This window comes from Anabas testudineus, chromosome 6, assembly GCF_900324465.2.
Source record: "Anabas testudineus chromosome 6, fAnaTes1.2, whole genome shotgun sequence".
NCBI lineage: Eukaryota > Metazoa > Chordata > Actinopteri > Anabantiformes > Anabantidae > Anabas > Anabas testudineus.
In genome coordinates this window covers 14,874,227-14,893,488 of record NC_046615.1, presented here as the reverse complement: position 1 = coordinate 14,893,488, position 19,262 = coordinate 14,874,227, and the positions used below count along the sequence as shown (strand labels likewise).

Sequence of the window (19,262 nt, the reverse complement as noted above, 5' to 3'; positions counted from 1 at the left end):
ATTCTCTCCGGATGTTATTGTCAGCTGACACTACTTCCTCTTCCCGTAACGCCTTATTCGCTTGCACAAATTCACTCACGTTTATTTTCTTATTCGTTTCAAACTATTTCATATGAATGAGACACAAACATTGATGAAATGTCTGCGAAGCCAACCTGTTTGATAGTTGCGAGTGCAGCTCCTCAAGGTGGGTCCTATAGCTTGTAACAGTTGATCTGTCATTAGCCCCAGTTTTCTATTAGTGGGTAACCGTCAGTTTCTTTAAATGTTAATGACACATCGGGGTTTGAAACACAGATAAGGTCGTTTTGTTCACTGACTGTGTTTCTGAAGGCATGTCTAAAATCCCAAGACACTCTTCTAATAATCTGGATGGTGAAATATTGGATCTGCTTCTCGGTAAAAACGATTTTAAGTCGTTTCTCAAGTAGCGACTCTGGTTCTGAATGAAAACAAAAATGGCGCCACCAGCTACTTGAAAAAGTCAAAACTTGAGAAGAAAGATTGAAAATCTTTGTCTGTTTGCAGCGGACTGAATATGTTTTCATCCAGATTGTCAGAGGGCTGTCGGTTTATTCTAAAAAAATATAGTCAGAACAACACCTAGTTTTTTAAAACGACCTTCTGGTATATCAAACATTGTCTGTTGTTAAGTTTAACAGAGACCAGTGGTTACGTTTGTAAACTAAATGTAAGCCAGCTTCACTGGCTAGCTAAACAACTAATAGCTGTGTTTTATGTTGCAAACCTACAATGCGTCTGTCTAATACGTTTAAACTGATGTGGTTCGTTCATTCAGGTGTGTCAGCAAAGTCTTTCCATCAGTCCTTCAGTCTTTGTGCCTCAGCGTTTAACCTGCAGACAGCCACACCTGGGGTATGTTTCCAATTAATATACATTTACAGTAAAGTACATATTGTAAATATTTATTGTAAATAACTGTCTCATTCTGTCAATTATCTTACAAGACTGACTAACAATAAAATATACTCTGTTAGCAGTTAATTAGGTATACCACCAAAAATGCAGTAATGCAGTAGTAAATGTAGGTATTTGTAACCATTTTGTATTAGAAAAGTCTACTACTTTTGAAATATATACATGTATATATATATTTGCCGCTATTTTCCCACTTTATGTGATAGCACTATTAGAAATATAAATGGAAATATAGGTGAACACAGAGGTGTATGACATGTATACAAATCAAACTGTGTTACCACAATTTAAAACAAGATCTGATATTCCGGGGCTGTTTCGACCAAGGTAGAATAGTGTAGTCATATCTGTGGTGCTGTTATTTGAATATAGTCTGTTAAAATATTGATTGTAGACGCTGCTTACCCAACGTTTCAGCTTGGGTAAATATTTTATCACTTCAGCTAGACTGTAGACTTCAGTGAGATCATGGACATACATTTTTAAGATTCAACTTGCTATTGAAAACAGGGCATGTTAACCTTATGATTTTCCCCCTGCTGTAGTCAATGCTATGCAAACATCACACATCATAAGCTGTACTGACATCAGTGACGGGACTGTGTTTCTTTAAACCACAGGGGAAGCCTATAGACTTTGTTGGCATAGATGAAAGCACTGCCAGATGGGTGCAAGAATTCAATGTGAAACCTTATGCAACACCTGCAAAACTTGAATCCATAGATGGTGAGAATATTCTTTACATTGTCATGTAGCTGTTTCCATTTCTGGTGCTGTTGGGACTCTATTCAGTTGCCATCACATTGACCCTTTGCAGGTGCCCGATACCAGGCGCTGCTAATCCCGGACTGTCCTGGAGCACTGAACGACCTGGCACACAGCGGTTCCCTGCATCGCATTCTCACACACTTCATCTCTCAAAAAAGTGAGCATGATGATTTGAAAAGTAGTCAGTATATACAGTGGCAAGAGAAAGTATTTAAACCTTTTGGAATTTCGTAGTGTTTTGCATTAATTAGTCATATAAGTCAAAGGTATTAACAAATTTAATGTGCCTAATAACACAAAATAAATTCAGACTTTTATTGTCTTTGTTGAGAACAACAATAAATACCTCATAGTGCTAGTGGAAAACGGTGTCCTGTTATGTCGCAATGATGCTCCCCAGCCTGACAAACTGTGGCCTTTCTGTGGTCCAGGAAACAAATGAGGGGTCAACCCTCATCCCTTTCAGTTTTTCTCTAAGGATGATTGGTTTGATGGTATTGAATGAACTTTAAAAGTCCAAGAACATAATCCTCACATAACTTGTGAGGTTCTTTCAGATGAGATAAAACACACAATTGACACATGTAGAGGATAGCATCATCGACACTAGTGTGCGCCCCTTAAGCAAACTGCAGGGGATTCATTGCATGTTTAGCCTCAAGGCTTAGTAGGCGCAGAATCATCCTCTCCAGCACCTTCATAATGTGGGATGTGCGAGCCACTGGCCTATAGTCATTTAGTTCAGCTGAACACTTTACTTTATGTATTGGAACAATAAACAATGTTGTGCACCCTTTCCAATTGTAGTCTGAGGCTACAATGCTCTGTAGAGACTCACATAATTTAGCAGCAGCCTGGGATATACACCATCTGGGCCGACTGCCTTCACAGAGCACAGTATTTGTAATTGCAGTCTGACCCCTGTTGCAGTGAGACAAAGATGGTGGAGTATGCTCAGGTGATGGAGAGGGCATAGCTGCAGGGGTGGAGATGCACACAGGTGTAGGAAAAGAAGTTGGAGTGGATCCAATCCAATGTGTGCGCATTCAAAGCAGTCCCTTAGAGACTCACCAGCCTCAGGTGTCCATTTCCTGACTTCGATGATGGTTGTAGGTTGCTTCAGTATACTGGGTTTATAGCAGGTTTTTATTGTGACTCTACAGTAGGTAAAACATTGAACAAGCAAGGTCTATGGCAGGACACGACGAAAGAAGTCGCTTACTAAAAAGAACATTGCTGCACGCCTGAGGTTTGCCAATTGACACTCCGCAGCAGTATTGCAGCAAAATGTTTTGTGGATTGATGAAACTAAGATTGAACTATTTGGAAAGGACACATAGCACTACATAAAAAGGGCACTGCAAATCATCATGAAAACATCATCACTATTTTAAAGTATGGTGGAGGAAACATCATGATTTGGGCCTGCTTTGCTGCATGAGGGCCTCGCCAGCTTGCAGTGATTGAGGGGAAAGATGAAATGTGTAAAAAATTCTTCAAAATAACTGAGAACTATGAGACGTTGATGACGTTTAGATCATGTTTTATGACAAATTAATTCAGAAAATCATGAAATTTCAGAATGTTTACCTACATTTTCTTGCCACTGTATTCTGTGTGTGTAAAAAAAAACATACGTACAGCTGTTTTTCCTCTCTGTAGAGCCAGTTTGTGCAGTGGGACAAGGAGTGTCGGCTCTGTGTTGTGCCACAGAGGGACAGAGATGGATCTTCAATGGCTACAGTTTGACAGGGGTTAGTCTCTCTCATGTTCACATAAAGGCAATTTATACTGATGTAGATTTGTGTTCAATAAACTGAGTACCGGTAACCGTTTCTGTTTCTGTAGCCATCAGTGTTTGAACTGGTGCGGAGGCCTGACTTTGCCAACCTGCCCTTGATCGTGGAAGACTTTGTGAAAGACAGTGGTGGATCATACACAGGTGAGCTGACCTGCAGACACACAGTTACTAAATAAGTGTAAAAGACTTTTTTAAATTTCTACATTCTCTTTCTTTTACCTCTTTGTATTCCAGCAAGTCAAGAAGATGCAGTGCATGTCGTTGTAGACAGACACCTAATAACTGGGCAGAATATGCAGTCAACCTCACTTGCTGTAAATAATCTAATCCTGCTCTGTAATAAGGAAAAATAGAAACGCCTGAATCACAACCACTTAAACAGCTTCGTCTCTCCATCTTTATATTCATGTAATTAAACATTTATCAACATATTTTAGAAGATGCTGTGTCAGAACAGATGTTTGGCAAAAATTGTAAATACAGCTTTATTAGTTGTTGATGATGTCATTATAAACTTAATGAGAGCCATACAATCAAATGTCTCGATTTTAAGACTAGGAAAGATGAAAATGAGAAGTTGGCATGAAGAGCAGCAGATGCAGTCTTGACTGGTCATTGAAGGTGTTCAGAGCTAGAGAATGATGATCTTCACAGCAAGCAAACACAGATCCAAGAGCAGAAATGTGCATGGGGAAAAAAAACAGCTGAAGAAATATAATATGAATATACCCCTTGATTTAAATTGTATCCAGACTGATGATCATGCACCTTGTACTGCTGAATGAACATGTATTACTGTACTATGACTGAACTGTACAAGATGTCATTTGTTTTTTACCATATCATCAATGAAAAGGGAATAAAACATACTGAAGTACCTACTGTGTGTGTTTCTGTTTATTCTAACTCAACAAATCCCAGTTTGATTCATGCAGACGAGATTTCCCAACACTGTCGTGGCTCTCAAACAAGCTGAGTAACTTAAATCCTTATTTGAGAGTTCATGTCAGTGGTTCAGAGAGAAAAAGAGAAATAATACCTGCATACAGCATCTGAATTTTTGGTCCCCCAGGGGAAAAAAAAAATCCATGTGCTCATGATTGGACGTCCACAGTCTTCACTAACAAGTCCAGCTCTCATAGGAGATCATAGAAATAATCCAGTCCTTGTCCCAGTTCCCATAAGGAAATTCCTGTTCCCAGTTCAGTAGCCAAGGAGATTCTCAGGTAGATTGACTGAAAAGTAAGTAAAATTAAATTTATCTCCTTATCACTCTTGATGTTGCCGCTGTTTTAAACTACAAAACTAAATTTAAAAAGTTTTACCTTCAGTGATGGGTAGTACACCACGTGCTTTGCATTGTTCCTGAAATGAAAGGGTACAGAGAAGTGTTGTTAAAGACGATTTTGGAAGCAAATATTTCTTCATTTAAAGTATTAAACTAATTTTACCTCTTGTAATTGAGATAATGCTCTGCAGAATATTCATCCCAGAGAATTTTCGGCCTGTGCTCCCGCAAAATCTCAATATACCTATGAAAGAAAATCAAAGATAAGTGGAAGCACCTGGAAACCTAAGTTATTTAGCAAAAGAGATTTCTGTAATTGTATTTTTAATCTTGTTCTTCTTGTCAATGGTAATGTCACATACTTATGCGAGTCAGAGTTTAGTAACATTTCAATTGAAATCTCTTTTTTTTCCCCTCAGACAGGAGCAGGAAACTCCTAACGCTAATTTTACACATTACTAGTGCACAAGTTTTTTTGTTCAGCTCTCAGTGCCACCAAGCTGCCAAGGTTAACTTGTATTGTGAGTAATGTTGACTATGTTTTCAAAATGAAGAATGTGTATTTTTTTAATTTGAAATATTTGTGTCTGACAGTGTTAAATGACTGTGATGATAAATCAGTGGAGAACTCTTTTAACTGAAATGTGTGTAACGTGTAACATGTCAATGCTAAAATGTAGAACAGCACTTCAGCTGTAGTTTCAGTTTAAGCCTACCTTCCTCCCAGGATTGGCTCTGTTCCCTGATTTGCAAAATCGAGACCATACAAATTGAGTCCAAGCAGGATCTTTTGCCTCCACTGAGTGCTGGGTGCAAGCTGGAGAACACAGTCTCGTATCCAGGGCAGGGGAGAGCTCGGACCTGGTCTATAAAAAAAAAAAAGAGAGAGGCACGGAAAGAGAACTCATTTTCTGTGAATCCTGTTTCTGTTTTTCAGGTAACATCACAATGGACAATCACAGTCAGTGAACATCTGTGATCCTCACCTGGGACCACTCGAGTAGTCGTATGTCATGAGGCTGAATCCATCGACTACCGGGGCCAACTGTTCAAACTCCTCCCTGCTGAACATGCCTGGCTGCCCCGTACTGATCATGAGAGAGTTGTAAAAGATAAAGGACAATAGGCACAGATTCCGTTGATTTATTTTGTATTTACAGTGGGTGAAAGTGCACTATATATATTCACCTTGTCACAGCAGGTGGAATGACAAGAATGCAGTCTAATCTCTTCGCCTTCAAAGTCTCACAAATGTGTTTCACCAAATGCACCAGCTCTCTGTATAGAAAAGATTATTTTTATACTTTGACACTCAGGTCATCTCGGCCAAACGGATGTGATGTGTCAATTGAGTAACTCACTTTCTTTTGTTACCTCCCAGCTGGCTCCAGAGCTCCAACGTGAAACCATCAAAACCTTCGGTCTGTGAAGGGCACAGCTTCATTAGACAAACTGGACAAACACTACACACTGTTGCAAGGACGTTAAAGCTGAACAGAAGAATGAAGTACCTTTGCAACATCCACCAGCTCGTTCCCCAGCTCTTCTATCTCATCCTCACTCGCCAGCACGCTCATGTAGTCCTGGTAAGACCAGCCGTCAAATAACAGCCGAGGCACTAAGGCCAAAAATGATGGAATAGATGGAACAAATGAGCAACTAAGTGTAGTGTAACTCCAACCACATTAACAGATCTGAATATGGATACTCAGCGCGGATGGCGTCTACTCACCCATCCTGACTTTTTTGTTAGCCTTGCGTACAGCCTTGACCCATCCTAGAAAGACAGAAAGTCATTTTACTTTGTTCAGATTAGTCATTAGTTTTGGCACTTAATAAGTGACTTGAGTGATGAGGATCCTCTACCTGGGTCGTGATCATGGAGTCCTGTAACATCAAAGGTTTCAGGTCCTCGTCGGCGGAGCTGAAGCCAAACTGGAGACACTGAAGTCAGTTTGGCGCCAAACATCTTGGCAATGTCATAGCCGTGGGAATTCCACTGAAGGGTGGGACAAAGAAGACAACACGTTCACTGTAAAGGACAGTTTCCAAAATCTTAATGTGTATGTACATGACACAAGTGACTTACGTCACAAACGTCCTGAAGTGCTGAGATTCTCTATTCTATAAAGCGTTATTTTTTCTGTTTTACTGATCAATCAACAGCTTCAGTTTACCTGATTTTTAGTACGAAATTACTTCTTCGAGCAAAAAAAAAAACCCAGTGTGATTACAGACGAGAGGGATTACCATTTGCATAATTAATTGAATTTATGCAATCAGTTAATTGAGTGAAGCATTCTGCTCTTCCATTGTTGCAATAGGAAAAAGATCTTCTTAAAGCCAGTTTGTCAAGGTAGAATAACTTCTTCTAGGTAAGTAAACCTACGTCCATTTGGGCGAATGAGCGCAGACTGAACCTCCCCTTTCATGCTACTCTAATAGTGTTAGAGTATATAAGTATATATTGATATATTGAAAAGCAGTAAATGAGAATTTTGCCTATTGTGGATGTGTTTGTGAATGGATTTAAAAACTTACAGGTGTGAGATATCCCAGCACTGGCCCTTGAAATGTTCTCTTGATGTGAGCAGAACATCTCTTTTCCTCCTTCACTATGTCTTTCCAGTGCAGGTCTGACACAACAAGGCCTCTCTCCAACACAGACAACTCTGCTGGCGACGTCTGAAGAGTGGGATCAAACAGAAACAAAGCACAATTCAGGGACATATAACAAGTGGCAGAGGAGGGTGGGGGCTTCTTCCTGAAAGAGGACAATTCAGGTAAGTCCAGTGACGTGACATGCCAGACAGACAGAGGACGTGTATAACCTGGCAGCACACACCTGTCTCTCAGATCTGAAGTTACCCACCTCAGCCTCAGCTTTGTGCGACTTCTTTGCATCAGTTTTTGAAAGTGTGGCACCGACCAAGCAGCAGCATGAGATGATGTGCAGCAGGACTGACGTCGTTCTCATTTCCAAAAAGGCGATGAAAAGGAGTCGTGAAGCGGTTAAATAAAAAAAAAATGGGTTAGCTCAGATCTGCAGGTTTCCCAGTGCAAGTGTTTCCTTCTTGACTGACTGAGATCTGGCAGATTAAAAACCGTAATATCCTCCTGTGGGTTGGAATCACACAGAATAATGAGCCCGAAAGGCTCCGTTCATAGTAATAAAACTTAGAACCTGAATTAATGATTAGAAAACCTGGGTTTCACTGTCGAGCAGTTAGTATCAGCTTGATTGACAACTAAGCTCAATGTGTTTCTGTAGCGTCAACGGAGCTGGGCAACTTCCGCGTAGTGTCGTTTTCAAAATAAAAGTTGTCAGTTGTTGCCAGATTGGATGGTTTTATATCAAACGGGGCCAACACTAGTTGATTTGAGCGGGTTGTTATAATTTGAATTACTTTTTATAACATCTAGGCAGTACATGCCTATGGGGAATTAGGTTAGCCAACACATATTTAAAACCTTTAGTGCCCGATAGCTGCAAGTTGTGTTGCAATTTTGAGTCACAGTCAAATTAAACACACAGGCTCGATGTACACTTTTTTTTATTTAATGCGACTTACACTTTCAGGTGAGATCATGTTTTATCATAATCTTCGACGTCCGTCGCAAATAAATGCTCATGAACACAATTACATATCAATGCGCTCGCTTTTACTCCAGAACTCGCCTGAAAATCATCACGTTTTTTTAAGTTTTACTTATTTTTGCGTATTTTTTTTAAAGTTGCCATTACGCACATCATATTTAGCAAACAGGATTTGATAATAGCAAATTCGGAATAATAAATCTTCCACAACGTAAACAAATACATGCTCAAAATGGGACTCAAGTTGTAGCCCACTGTGCACAATGAGGGTTTGGCTCAGTCAAATCTGGCAACAGAGAAGTCAGCTTAACAGATAGGTGGCAGTGTTACTAGCATGTCAACAAGCTAGCACAATCAAAGACGACATGACCAGTGTTAATGTCATACAAGATACTGAAAAATGTGTACAGCTTTAAAGTTTGGTTAACTATAATTTTTCAGCATTTCGGTCCAGTGCTCGTTCTCTGTTTGTTTATATCTGGCGTTAATTGGTGAGTGTTTTTATCGCTTGTTAATTTGAGCTAAAGTAAATTGAGTGCAGCGTGTTTAGCAAGCTAACATGTCAGCATATGTGGGAATGTAGTGAAGTGGCTTCACACAGTCAGATCTTCTGGTTTGTTTAAATAAAGAAGTACTGACATGTTGTTTTAGGTTAGTGCTGTGACGTGATGGCTGTTGAACAGTTTGTGTCAAAGACACTCGAGCTTCTGCAGGAGGAGAGAGACGCAGAAATAGAGGAGACCAGGTCAGTAAAATAACACCTGACTGTGATTATAAGTCTGTAAAGGGGAACTTCAGCAATTGTGTTCTGCACTCCAATTAATTTTGGGCACATATTTAGATATAGTTGAATGGTAAACCAACTTTTATGTGTAAAACAGTTCGACTTACCTCCTCTAGAGAAAGACTGTGGTATTGTTTACAAGTATGACAACATACAAAACCTTTTCCATTAAATATTAACAAACAGAGGTGTTATTGGTAGTTGGCACTATGAAATGACATTGACTTGTTTCCTCAGGACATGGCAGGAGAACACCTCGCTCAAGGATCTTCAGAATAAAGGAGTTTGCCTGCTGAAACTGCAGATAGGAAGTCAGTCCACGGGCTTGTATGGCCGCACCGTTGTTGTCCTAGAGCCGAGAAAGCATCTTGGCTTCTCATCTCTTCCAAGCAACAACTTTGGACCTGGTGAGTTGCAATAATAAAATATCTGATATGTGTGCGTTTTGGGGTTTTTTTGTGCCTTATGGTTCGCTTTTTTGCTTAACTGGATGTTTGTCTTTTGTTACAGGTGATATTGTTGGCTTGTATGACACTGGTGGATGCACTGTAACCTCACAAATCGGCACAGGGATAGTGACGAGGGTCAGCCAAGCATCCATAAGTGTAGCGTTTGACGACTCTAAGGATGGGCTCAGTTTTGATAACGATGCCGTTTACAATCTCTTAAAGTTAGCAAATGATGTCACCTACAAACGAATGAAACGGTGTGTGATTGGCCATCTAAAATACATGTTAGACAGATGTAGGCAAGTTATGGAACAGTGAAACATTATTTATTGTGTGTTTTTTTTTCTTGCAGTGCCCTGAATGCATTAAATGCATACAGAAATGGCCCCTCTGCCAATCTGATAAATGTTCTCTTTGGAGAAACACAACCGTCTTCTCAATCACAGCCAAGTAAGTCGCACTTCACACAGGATATATCAAAAAATTAGTCCTTTTAATTGACCTATAAATTCTACCATCTGGTAGATTTTACATTATAAACAGCCTACTGTTTACACACATTTTTACAAAACAAAGACCAATTTTTTGTTTCATCAGATCAAGTTGAATTCTTGAACACAAACCTGGATGATTCCCAGAGAGAAGCTGTGTCCTTTGCTCTGTCTCAGAGAGAACTGGCTGTGATTCATGGACCCCCAGGCACTGGGAAAACCACCACAGTGGTGGAGATCATCCTGCAGGCAGTCAAACAAGGGCAAAAGGTGCAGAACTCTACACTTCAGTTACAGTAACCTGTCATCCTCATTCACTGCTGTATTTATTGGCACAGACAGGATCATTTTGATATTTGTGTGTTTGTGCAGGTCCTGTGCTGTGCCCCCTCCAACGTGGCTGTTGACAATTTAGTCGAGAGGTTAGCTCGCTGCAAAGCAAAGATCCTGAGACTGGGTCACCCTGCCAGGCTGCTGGAGTCTATACAGAAACATTCACTGGACGCCATCCTCGCTCAGAGTGACAACGCAAACATTATCGCTGATATCCGTAAAGACATTGATAAAGCTTTTGTAAGTAATATTTAAATGTGTGGTCCTGCTAGCATTCTGCTGATTTCAGTGATTTGTAACTTTTTTTATTTTATTTATTCAAGATGGGAAGTAAGAAGAATGAAAAAGGAGAGCGGATTAATTTTAGGAGAGAAATAGGGGAGTTAAGAAAAGAGTTGAAAACCAGGGAAGCAGCCGCCATCAGTCAGATCCTTAAAAATGCTGATGTTGTGCTATCAACCAACACAGGTCAGTAATTTTCTTGTGAAGAAAATGTCGCCCTGGTTGTAGCTGTAGTGATGAAAGGCAATCAGACAACACTTGCACCACATGTCTGCAGGTGCTTGTAATGACGGGCCTCTGAAGTTTCTGCCAGAAGAGCATTTTGATTGGGTGGTGATAGACGAGTGTGCTCAGTCCCTGGAAAGCAGCTGTTGGATCGCCCTTCTCAGAGCACGCAAATGCATCCTGGCTGGGGATTACAAGCAGTTACCACCTACTATCAAATCGCAAACGTAAAAAAAATGCTTTTCCTCTTTTATACATTCATATATAAATAGCATTCAATATGTACTATTTGTCATCAAACAACAATTTATTTCTATGTAGCAAAAACATTTTCTCAAAATTTAAATCAGAATCAGTTTTAGTATTTATGACTAATAAGAAATGGCTAGATTTTACATAAAGCAACCTGTTACGAGTTTGACTATCTATGAATAACTATGAAGTATGTGGAAATAGTGTAACAATATATTTTTTTGCTTCTTGAAATTTACCTGACGGCGTTGGTTACTTAACACATATACTCCACACACTGTATATTATGATATAACAATATAGATTAAACAACTCAAAAATGTAGTTAAATATTATGATGTGATTTGTACATTAAAACACCCAGTCAAAAATACAGTATATATGCTATTAACAGTAGTCCATCTGGCATAGTGAATACTTTACGTTTGATATCTAGACTATATTTTGATGCTGATATTTGTGCACTTGCAGGAAATTTACTTGTAACAGCTTATTGCTACCTTGTGGTATTGCTGTGAAAGATCTCGCTCCACTACTGTTCTTGATCAGATTTAATTGACAGTGCTGGCAACATAAATAGACACTCAGCAACTGTCTTCATATTTTTATTCAAATGTTGCTATACTGAAATTACTGCACAGAAAAATGTGAAATGACAGTAAGCAGAAAATTTGTTTTATTGCAGGATCCAGTCAGTCATGGTAACAAGTTGAAGCATTTTTACTTTTCTTCCAACAGCGCTGCATCAAAAGGTTTGTCCCTCAGTCTAATGGAGAGACTGATCCAGATGTATGGGGAGTCAGTGGTCCGCATGCTTACAGTCCAGTACCGCATGAACAGCGCCATCATGGTATGGGCCTCCAAACAGATGTATCAGGAAAGACTGACTGCTCACAGCTCAGTGGAGAGACATTTATTAAAGTGAGTGTGACCTTGTTGGAAAATATCTCACTCCCTGTATGTGAGTGAAGGATGATTAATTTAAATTTACAGTTAAATGTTGTGAAATTGATCCAAACAGAGATCTACCAGGGGTCGCCTGCGTTGAAGAGACCAGCACGCCGCTTCTGCTGATCGACACTGCAGGCTGTGGCCTGAGTGAAATGGAGGTCACAGATGAACAGTCCAAAGGCAATCAGGGTTAGTAGTTTTGTATTGTTAAAAATGTCTGTACTGCTTGTGTGGTGTCTAACAGTCTGTGCGCTGTTTCCTCAGGTGAGGTTGACATTGTTGAGCTGCACATAAAAGCCTTGACTGAAGCCGGTGTCAAAGCTAAAGACATAGCTGTAATTGCTCCATACAATTTGCAAGTAAGTCACTGATTTGAGCACTGAACTGTAAAAATTGAAAGATCCACAGTATTACAGTCAAGAAAATAAATTAAATAGAAGAAATCATATCAAAAGACGTAGTATTGATGCGTTTGTTTCTCTGTAAAGGTCGACCTTCTGCGTCAGAAACTTTCTTTGAGGCATCCGCTGCTGGAGATAAAGTCAGTGGATGGGTTTCAGGGCAGAGAGAAGGAGGCAGTGGTGCTGTCATTAGTTCGGTCCAACAGGAAAGGTCATTTTTATTTTTTAATTTCTGTTGTATATGTATTTATGAATGTGCTAAGTGAGATTTGGTGAACATGAATTACATTCATTTACGTGCAGTAAACAGCATCTACAGTGAGGGGAAAAAATTATTTGAACCATTTTTGTAAGTTTGCCACTACAAAGAATGATCGGCTATAATTTCATGGTAGGTGTATTTGAACAGTGAGACACACAATGACAATAAATCCGAAAATAGCGTTCCAAGAGTATTAATTTGCATTCCCGAAGGAAGAGATTGATCCTCGAAAACGGCTTAGTACTTGGTGGCAAAACCTTCGTTGCAATCAAAGAGGTCAGCCTTTCTTTAGTGGCACAAGTTTGCACCATTCAGGGGGGATTTTGGCCCACTCCTCTTTGCAGATCCTCTCCAATGTTTGGCAACTCGAACCTTCAGCTCCCTCCACAGATTTTCTATGGGATTAAGGTCTGGAGACTGACTAGGCCACTCCATGACCTTAATATGCTTCTTCTTGAGCCAGTGATTTGTTGCCTTAGCCGTGTGTTTTGGATCATTGTCATGCTGGAGTACCCAACCACGACACTTTTCAATGCCCTGACTGAGGGAAGGAGGTTCTCACCCAACATTTGACGGTACATGGCCCCATCCATCCTCCCTTTGATGCGGTGCAATTGTCCTGTCCCCTTGGCAGAAAAACACCCCCAAAGCATAATGTTTCCACCTCCATATTTGACAGTGGGGATGGTGTTTTTGGAGTCATAGGCAGCCTTCCTCCTCCTCCAAACACAGCGAGTTGAGTTGATGCCAAAGAGCTCGATTTTGGTCTTATCTGACCACAACACTTTCACCCAGTCTTCCTCTGAATCAGTCAGATGTTCAGTGGCAAACTTCAAACGGGCCTGTAGATGGGCTTTCTTGAGCAGGGGGACCTTGCGGGCACAGCAGGATTTCAGTCCTTCACGGCGTAGTGTGTTACCAACTGTTTTTTTGGTGACTATGGTCCCAGCTGCCTTGAGATCATTGACAAGTTCCTCCCGAGTAGTTCTGGGCTGATTCCTCACCGTTCTCATTATCATTGAAACTCCACGAGGTGAGATCTTGCATGGAGCTCCAGACCAAGGGAGATTGGCAGTTAATTTATGTTTCTTCCATTTGCGAATAATTGCACCAACTGTTGTCACCTTCTCACCCAGCTGCTTGGCGATGGTCTTGTAGCCCATTCCAGCCTTGTGTAGGTCCACAATCTTGTCCCTGACATCCTTGGAAAGCTCTTTGGTCTTGGCCATGGTCAAGAGTTTGGAATCTGGATTGATTGATTGCTTCTGTGGACAGGTCTCTTTTATACAGGTAACGAGCTGAGAGGGCTGCCATGTCAGCTCGTTACCTTATAGACCACTGAGCTAGAGATCTTGCTGACGATAGGGATCAAATACTATGTCCTTCATGAAATGCAAATTAATATAACCTTTTTGAACGAGGATTTGTTTTGTCAGTTGTGCTCAATAACCTACCTTGAATTATGATCATCTAGTGGGCAACAAGCAGAAAAATCAGCTGGGTCAAATAATCACCTTATATGTTTTTTTTTGTTTGTTTGTTTGTTTTGTTATAGGTGAAGTTGGCTTTCTGGCGGAGGACAGAAGAATAAATGTGGCTGTTACACGTGCAAGACGCCACATTGCTGTAGTGTGCGACACACAAACTGTTCAGAATCATGCTTTTCTCAAATCCCTTATCGATCATATGACTGAGTTTGGTGAGGTCAGAACAGCATTTGAGTACATCCAAGACATTGTGCCACAGAACTACACCCGAGATCACAAAGACTCAAAGGCTAATATGTCCACTAGCACCTCCACCTCATCCAAACAGAAGGTTAAAGATCAGCCTTCATGCAAGGTGAAGCAAGGACAGAAGAAATCCACCAGTGTTAGCAGCAGCAGGGGAAATGCTGCTGGTTCAGAGAAGCACACAAAGTCCTGCACATCATCACTGACAGATGAGGAGCAGAACAAGAATAGATCCACAGAGATCAGAGAGCAGGTGGAAAACTTTCTGAAGAACGTGCATCAAACTGAACTTCAGTTTCCTTCATCCTTTAACTCTCATGACCGCCTGCTGGTCCACCAGATCGCTGAGGAGCTGGGCCTCGTGCACGAGAGCAAAGGCGAAGGGAAAGACAGGTGTATCACTGTGTCGAGGCCCCTGGAGACAGCAGCAGCAGCAACTGAGGAGCCGACACAAGCAGAAGAGAAGGACGAGGAAACAAGTCAACAGAGAGAGACGCCACGTCAACCTCCTTTAGATTTGAAAAGTTTACATTTGGAGAGAATGAAAAGGGAGCAACAGAAAAGAGAAGAAAACGCTCAACAAAAAAAGCAGCAGAACAACCTCCCCCCAGCTCAGACCCAGACATCAAAGAAGGCCAAAGGTTTGTATCAGAAAGTTTTGGTCTCTGTTTCCAATTTGTTTGGCGTCTCTGTAATGAGTGGTGTCATTTTCTGTTCCAGGAAAGAACCGAACTAAGGCAGGTGCCTGCGACATAGCTGCTGCCGCTTCCCCAGACGATGACTTTGACACACTGATCGGTGCTGTCATGAAAGCTGACAGTGTGTGTGGTTTTGTTAAATGTAAAGCATCTGTTCTAACCCTCGGACAGCTTTGCATCTTTTGCAACAGACAGTATTGTCTCAGTCATCATATACCAGAGGTAAGACAGGAACAAACACACAACAAAGTCTTTGTTTTGGTTTGTTTGTTTGTTTATTAAGGTGTGTAGGTGAGATTTATTACATATGTACCATGACAGATTTAATGCAAGAAACCGTGTGAAGTGTTGTTTTTCTCCAAAGCCTTGATTGTCATTTGAAAACAATTTTTAGGTTCACGGCTGCGGAGATAAAGCCAAGTCTCATGCTCGAATGAGAATAAGCAAAGAAGGTGTTCTTTACGCCGGTAGTGGGAAGAAAGACAACTCTATGGACCCCAACAAGAAAGCCCACCTGCAAAGAAAACTGGACTCTAAACTGAAAGATATGGCATCACAGAGGAAATCAAAAAACAAAGAGAAGGACAGTTAACATCCTCCAATCAACTCTATAATAAATACAGCACTTGTGTTCTGAATAACATTAAACTATTTAAATATTTGAAGATGTTTATAGTCTTGTCTGATCAATTATACATTAGTTTTATGTTCTGACCTTCAGATCACATCATAGAGTTTGTTTCTGAATTTCTTGTATGAAACATGGGTTGATCAGTATTTAACTATGTATCTTACCCCTTATGTCTGACAGCTCCTGCAGCGTTAGCTCACACTCCACACATAGCAAATACAACATGCAAACAGGCTCCTTCCTCATTAGTGACATGTAGCATTTTAAGAGTTCGTTCACCAGTCCAGTATCATACACGATTATAAGACCTGACAGTGTAACATCACCGACTGTATTATTCTCTAGATAATATTTTTGATAATGTCAGTCACTTGGCTGCCGAGAAAAGGTGGCATTCATCAGTCTTGCCCGACTTTTTAGACAAATTGAAAACACTTAGACAAACCTCATTGAGGAAGAGCATGATCTCTGGAGCCGTATATTTACTGAATGTGATTCTACTTTACATCCACTGTTATGGTCAGAGGACAGATTGTCAGCGGGCTGGAGTTTCTCCCTTCCTCACACAATCCAGGGGAGAAGTAGGGGAAAATCTTCTCTGTGAATTTGTCTTTGAATGTGTACATTGTTGTCAAGTCATCGGCGTTGATGAACGACACTTTTCCTTTGTCACAGTCCAGCTCTACAGTAACTCGCTCAAGCTTCTGCTTCAACGTGAGCTTGGTGCGAGGTGACGACTGAGCCCAGTATGAGTCTCCATTGCACAGGCCAATCACCCAGAAACCCTCAGTGGGGTTGAGAAAGACCGTACTCTTCCTTTTGATGGACTCTTGGGCCACTCCAATGTACCAGTCTTTACCCTGGCCAACATCTACAGTCCAGCTGTGCTTTCCAGAAGTGAAGCCAGTTGCTCCGAGGACACAGACACGGCTGGTGCAGCGTTCAGGGTTATCCGGTTGCCACTGTTTTGTGCTGTATTGTACACAGGTCAACTCTTCAGAGAGCTTTAAGTTGGACTGGGCTGTGTTTGGATCCAGAGTGATGGGAACTGAAAGTGTAAACTAGGTTTAATATATTGAAAATACTCATATTGTAAACTTTAAAGGAATCTGTCATCTGTTCACCCACCGTATTTGACAATGTTGGCCATCTTCTTCCAGATTTCAAACTTCAGTGATTGTAGATGTTTTGCTGAGTTTATCAGGATATCTCTGATACATTCTGCCTCTTGAATGTTGCATTTGGCCCTGAAATTAAATGAATGAGTGATTGATGGTTGTCTAATGGAGATTACAATTTTAGCAGATGGTGAGTTATACATACCTTTTCTTTGTCTGCTTGTAGTCCTTAAAAAAAGTAAAGAAAAGCACATCATTAATGAAATGTTGGTTTAAAGTCATAACCCTAACCTTCAATCCGAGTATACTTCAATATGTGTAGCATCAGTAAATTATAGAAGGACACAGTATTAGTCTTGTTCTATCAACATAAACTAACAAATGCTGAAAGTTTAGTATAATGTTATTGTTTTCACTTCAACAGTCTCACACGAAGAGCTTCAAAACAAGACTGTCACATACAACCAGGTGGGTTGGATTGTTAACCACATCTGTCATCATTAGACCTAACAGCATGTGTGCTTAAACATTTTCATCTAAGTTGAAAGTGGTAACTGACATTTAAACATTCACTTTTAGAAATGTGTGCTTTAGCCTCAGTGTGGAGACATTTCTCTGAATGTTGTAAGTCTACCTGTAAAAATGGCAGATCCTTCGCTGTGAGGGCTGCCTCAACATCACTGATGGTGGAAGAGAGGGTTTTCATCTGTCTCTTGATGTTTTCAAGTTTCTCACACATCACTTGGATCTTTATTTCCCGTTCCAATTTGAGCAACTTCAATCTAGATTTTTCTTCCTCCTGAAGAAACAGGTGTAGTTTCTCAAACTCCTCCTTAATTGCTTTCTCATTCATAGAGGTTTGGGTCTGTAACATTGAGGAAGCTCATTAAGTATAGTAGTAAGGTGAAGTGAGAGTTACATCTCCAGTCAAATCCTATTTAAATAACCCAATTCCTAGAAACAACATCCTCTGTCCTTAGACTGTAGAACTAGATAAGGAAAACCCCTCCATTCTGATGAGTCTCTGGATCATATATATATATATATATATATATATATAATCAGTATTATTAACAGTATAAAATGTAAGTTCAAATAAATCATGTGTCATGGCCAAAATGAACACAGATTTTTACCTGTATGTAGGTTTTTGTTTCCTCCCAATGCTCCTTTGTGTTGTTCAGCATTCTGAGCTTCTTCTTTAAAGACAATAGCGCGATTGAAATTTCTTCCTGGAATATTCACAGAAGAATCATGAGTCAACATTTGGAACGGGAACAATCACAGCAAATGTGAGTTGATCAGCAACTATGTTGATAATCGGCTTCTTCATTTTAACTTCATGTTATCTGAAAATCAACTTGGAAATGAAGATTTGTCAAACACCCTTTAGCCTAAATGGTCAATTGAGTAAACTGACAAACTAATATATTAATCAATAACATACTGAGGAAAATAATTATTCAATGAGGCATTATTAGAAAAAGAACTAATACAAAACTCAGTATCAACAAATCTTTGCTCACAGGATTCAATTAGAAAACTAACTGAATCCTGTGTTTCTTGTGTTGTGGTGGAGGTAAATCCCCCAGTCTCTGTTTTCACTCTACCTTTTTCTGCTGGGCCGCCTCCTGTACAGGACAGCATTCGTGAACTTTGTGCTGTTTTGATGTTTGGCAGACGAGACAGATGGGCTCTTCGTCATTCTGACAAAAAATCTTCAGTTTCTCGTTGTGGAGAAAGCAAACGTCCGTATTCCTGTTGGTCCTTTGCACCTGATATTTGTCCGCAGCTATCTTTAGTTCCAAATTGATCGGAGGCCTCCCAAGGACGGACACAGCACAGCACACAGGACATTCTCGACATCCTTTCCATTCCCAGTATTTGTGTAAACAAACTCTGCAAACGTTGTGGCCACATTGTAAAAGAACAGGAAAGCAATAAACCTCAGTACACTGAGGACAAAGTAAATCCCCCTCAGAGAATGAACTAATTGCAGCCATCAGGTAGAAGAGTTCCTGTGAACTGAGGCAAGACTACAGGAATAAGTCCTTCCTGCTCATCAGGTGCTGTGACTGTGGGCAGGAACAACCTTGTTCGAGCTGTGATTGTAAATGTTGGAAAACTAGAATGACTGGTCACTGTACATCTGCGGTATTCAACATGTGGGATTGCTAAACAATACAAACAGTAAATAGGAGAACTAGGATAACAGAGTAGTAACACTTTAATTCATTTTCAGTGTACTTTATTTTCTA

The 19,262-nt window shown here is 40.4% G+C and overlaps 4 protein-coding genes across 4 annotated transcripts; 2 read left to right on the top strand and 2 right to left on the bottom strand.

The window, feature by feature from the left end:
• The first annotated feature begins 28 nt into the window (after positions 1-28).
• Positions 29-4,385, top strand: gatd1 (glutamine amidotransferase like class 1 domain containing 1). The gene is made up of 7 exons (XM_026365500.1): positions 29-187; positions 800-876; positions 1,560-1,665; positions 1,757-1,864; positions 3,370-3,461; positions 3,556-3,649; positions 3,743-4,385. Exons 1-7 carry the CDS (start codon positions 139-141, stop codon positions 3,859-3,861), a joined length of 645 nt encoding a protein of 214 aa, XP_026221285.1. The 5' UTR covers positions 29-138; the 3' UTR covers positions 3,862-4,385.
• chid1 (chitinase domain containing 1) lies at positions 3,980-8,091 on the bottom strand. Its single transcript, XM_026365496.1, has 12 exons — positions 7,669-8,091; positions 7,338-7,481; positions 6,663-6,795; positions 6,529-6,573; positions 6,308-6,414; positions 6,158-6,219; positions 5,985-6,074; positions 5,783-5,884; positions 5,513-5,662; positions 4,960-5,040; positions 4,834-4,873; positions 3,980-4,743 (listed from the first exon to the last, which is right to left on the bottom strand). Exons 1-12 carry the CDS (start codon positions 7,771-7,773, stop codon positions 4,645-4,647), a joined length of 1,158 nt encoding a protein of 385 aa, XP_026221281.1. The 5' UTR covers positions 7,774-8,091; the 3' UTR covers positions 3,980-4,644.
• Positions 8,092-9,051: 960 nt separating this feature from the next.
• Positions 9,052-15,916, top strand: ighmbp2 (immunoglobulin mu DNA binding protein 2). The gene is made up of 15 exons (XM_026366285.1): positions 9,052-9,139; positions 9,416-9,585; positions 9,689-9,884; positions 9,980-10,077; positions 10,225-10,388; positions 10,491-10,691; positions 10,775-10,919; positions 11,011-11,185; positions 11,949-12,131; positions 12,232-12,350; positions 12,426-12,520; positions 12,650-12,773; positions 14,380-15,198; positions 15,278-15,477; positions 15,650-15,916. The coding sequence occupies exons 1-15, from the start codon at positions 9,063-9,065 to the stop codon at positions 15,845-15,847; spliced, it is 2,964 nt and encodes a 987-aa protein (XP_026222070.1). The 5' UTR covers positions 9,052-9,062; the 3' UTR covers positions 15,848-15,916.
• A 119-nt stretch (positions 15,917-16,035) lies between these two features.
• On the bottom strand, positions 16,036-19,064 carry LOC113166248 (zinc-binding protein A33-like). Its single transcript, XM_026366286.1, has 6 exons — positions 18,615-19,064; positions 18,141-18,236; positions 17,639-17,869; positions 17,210-17,232; positions 17,015-17,133; positions 16,036-16,934 (listed from the first exon to the last, which is right to left on the bottom strand). Exons 1-6 carry the CDS (start codon positions 19,005-19,007, stop codon positions 16,384-16,386), a joined length of 1,413 nt encoding a protein of 470 aa, XP_026222071.1. The 5' UTR covers positions 19,008-19,064; the 3' UTR covers positions 16,036-16,383.
• Positions 19,065-19,262: the final 198 nt, after the last annotated feature.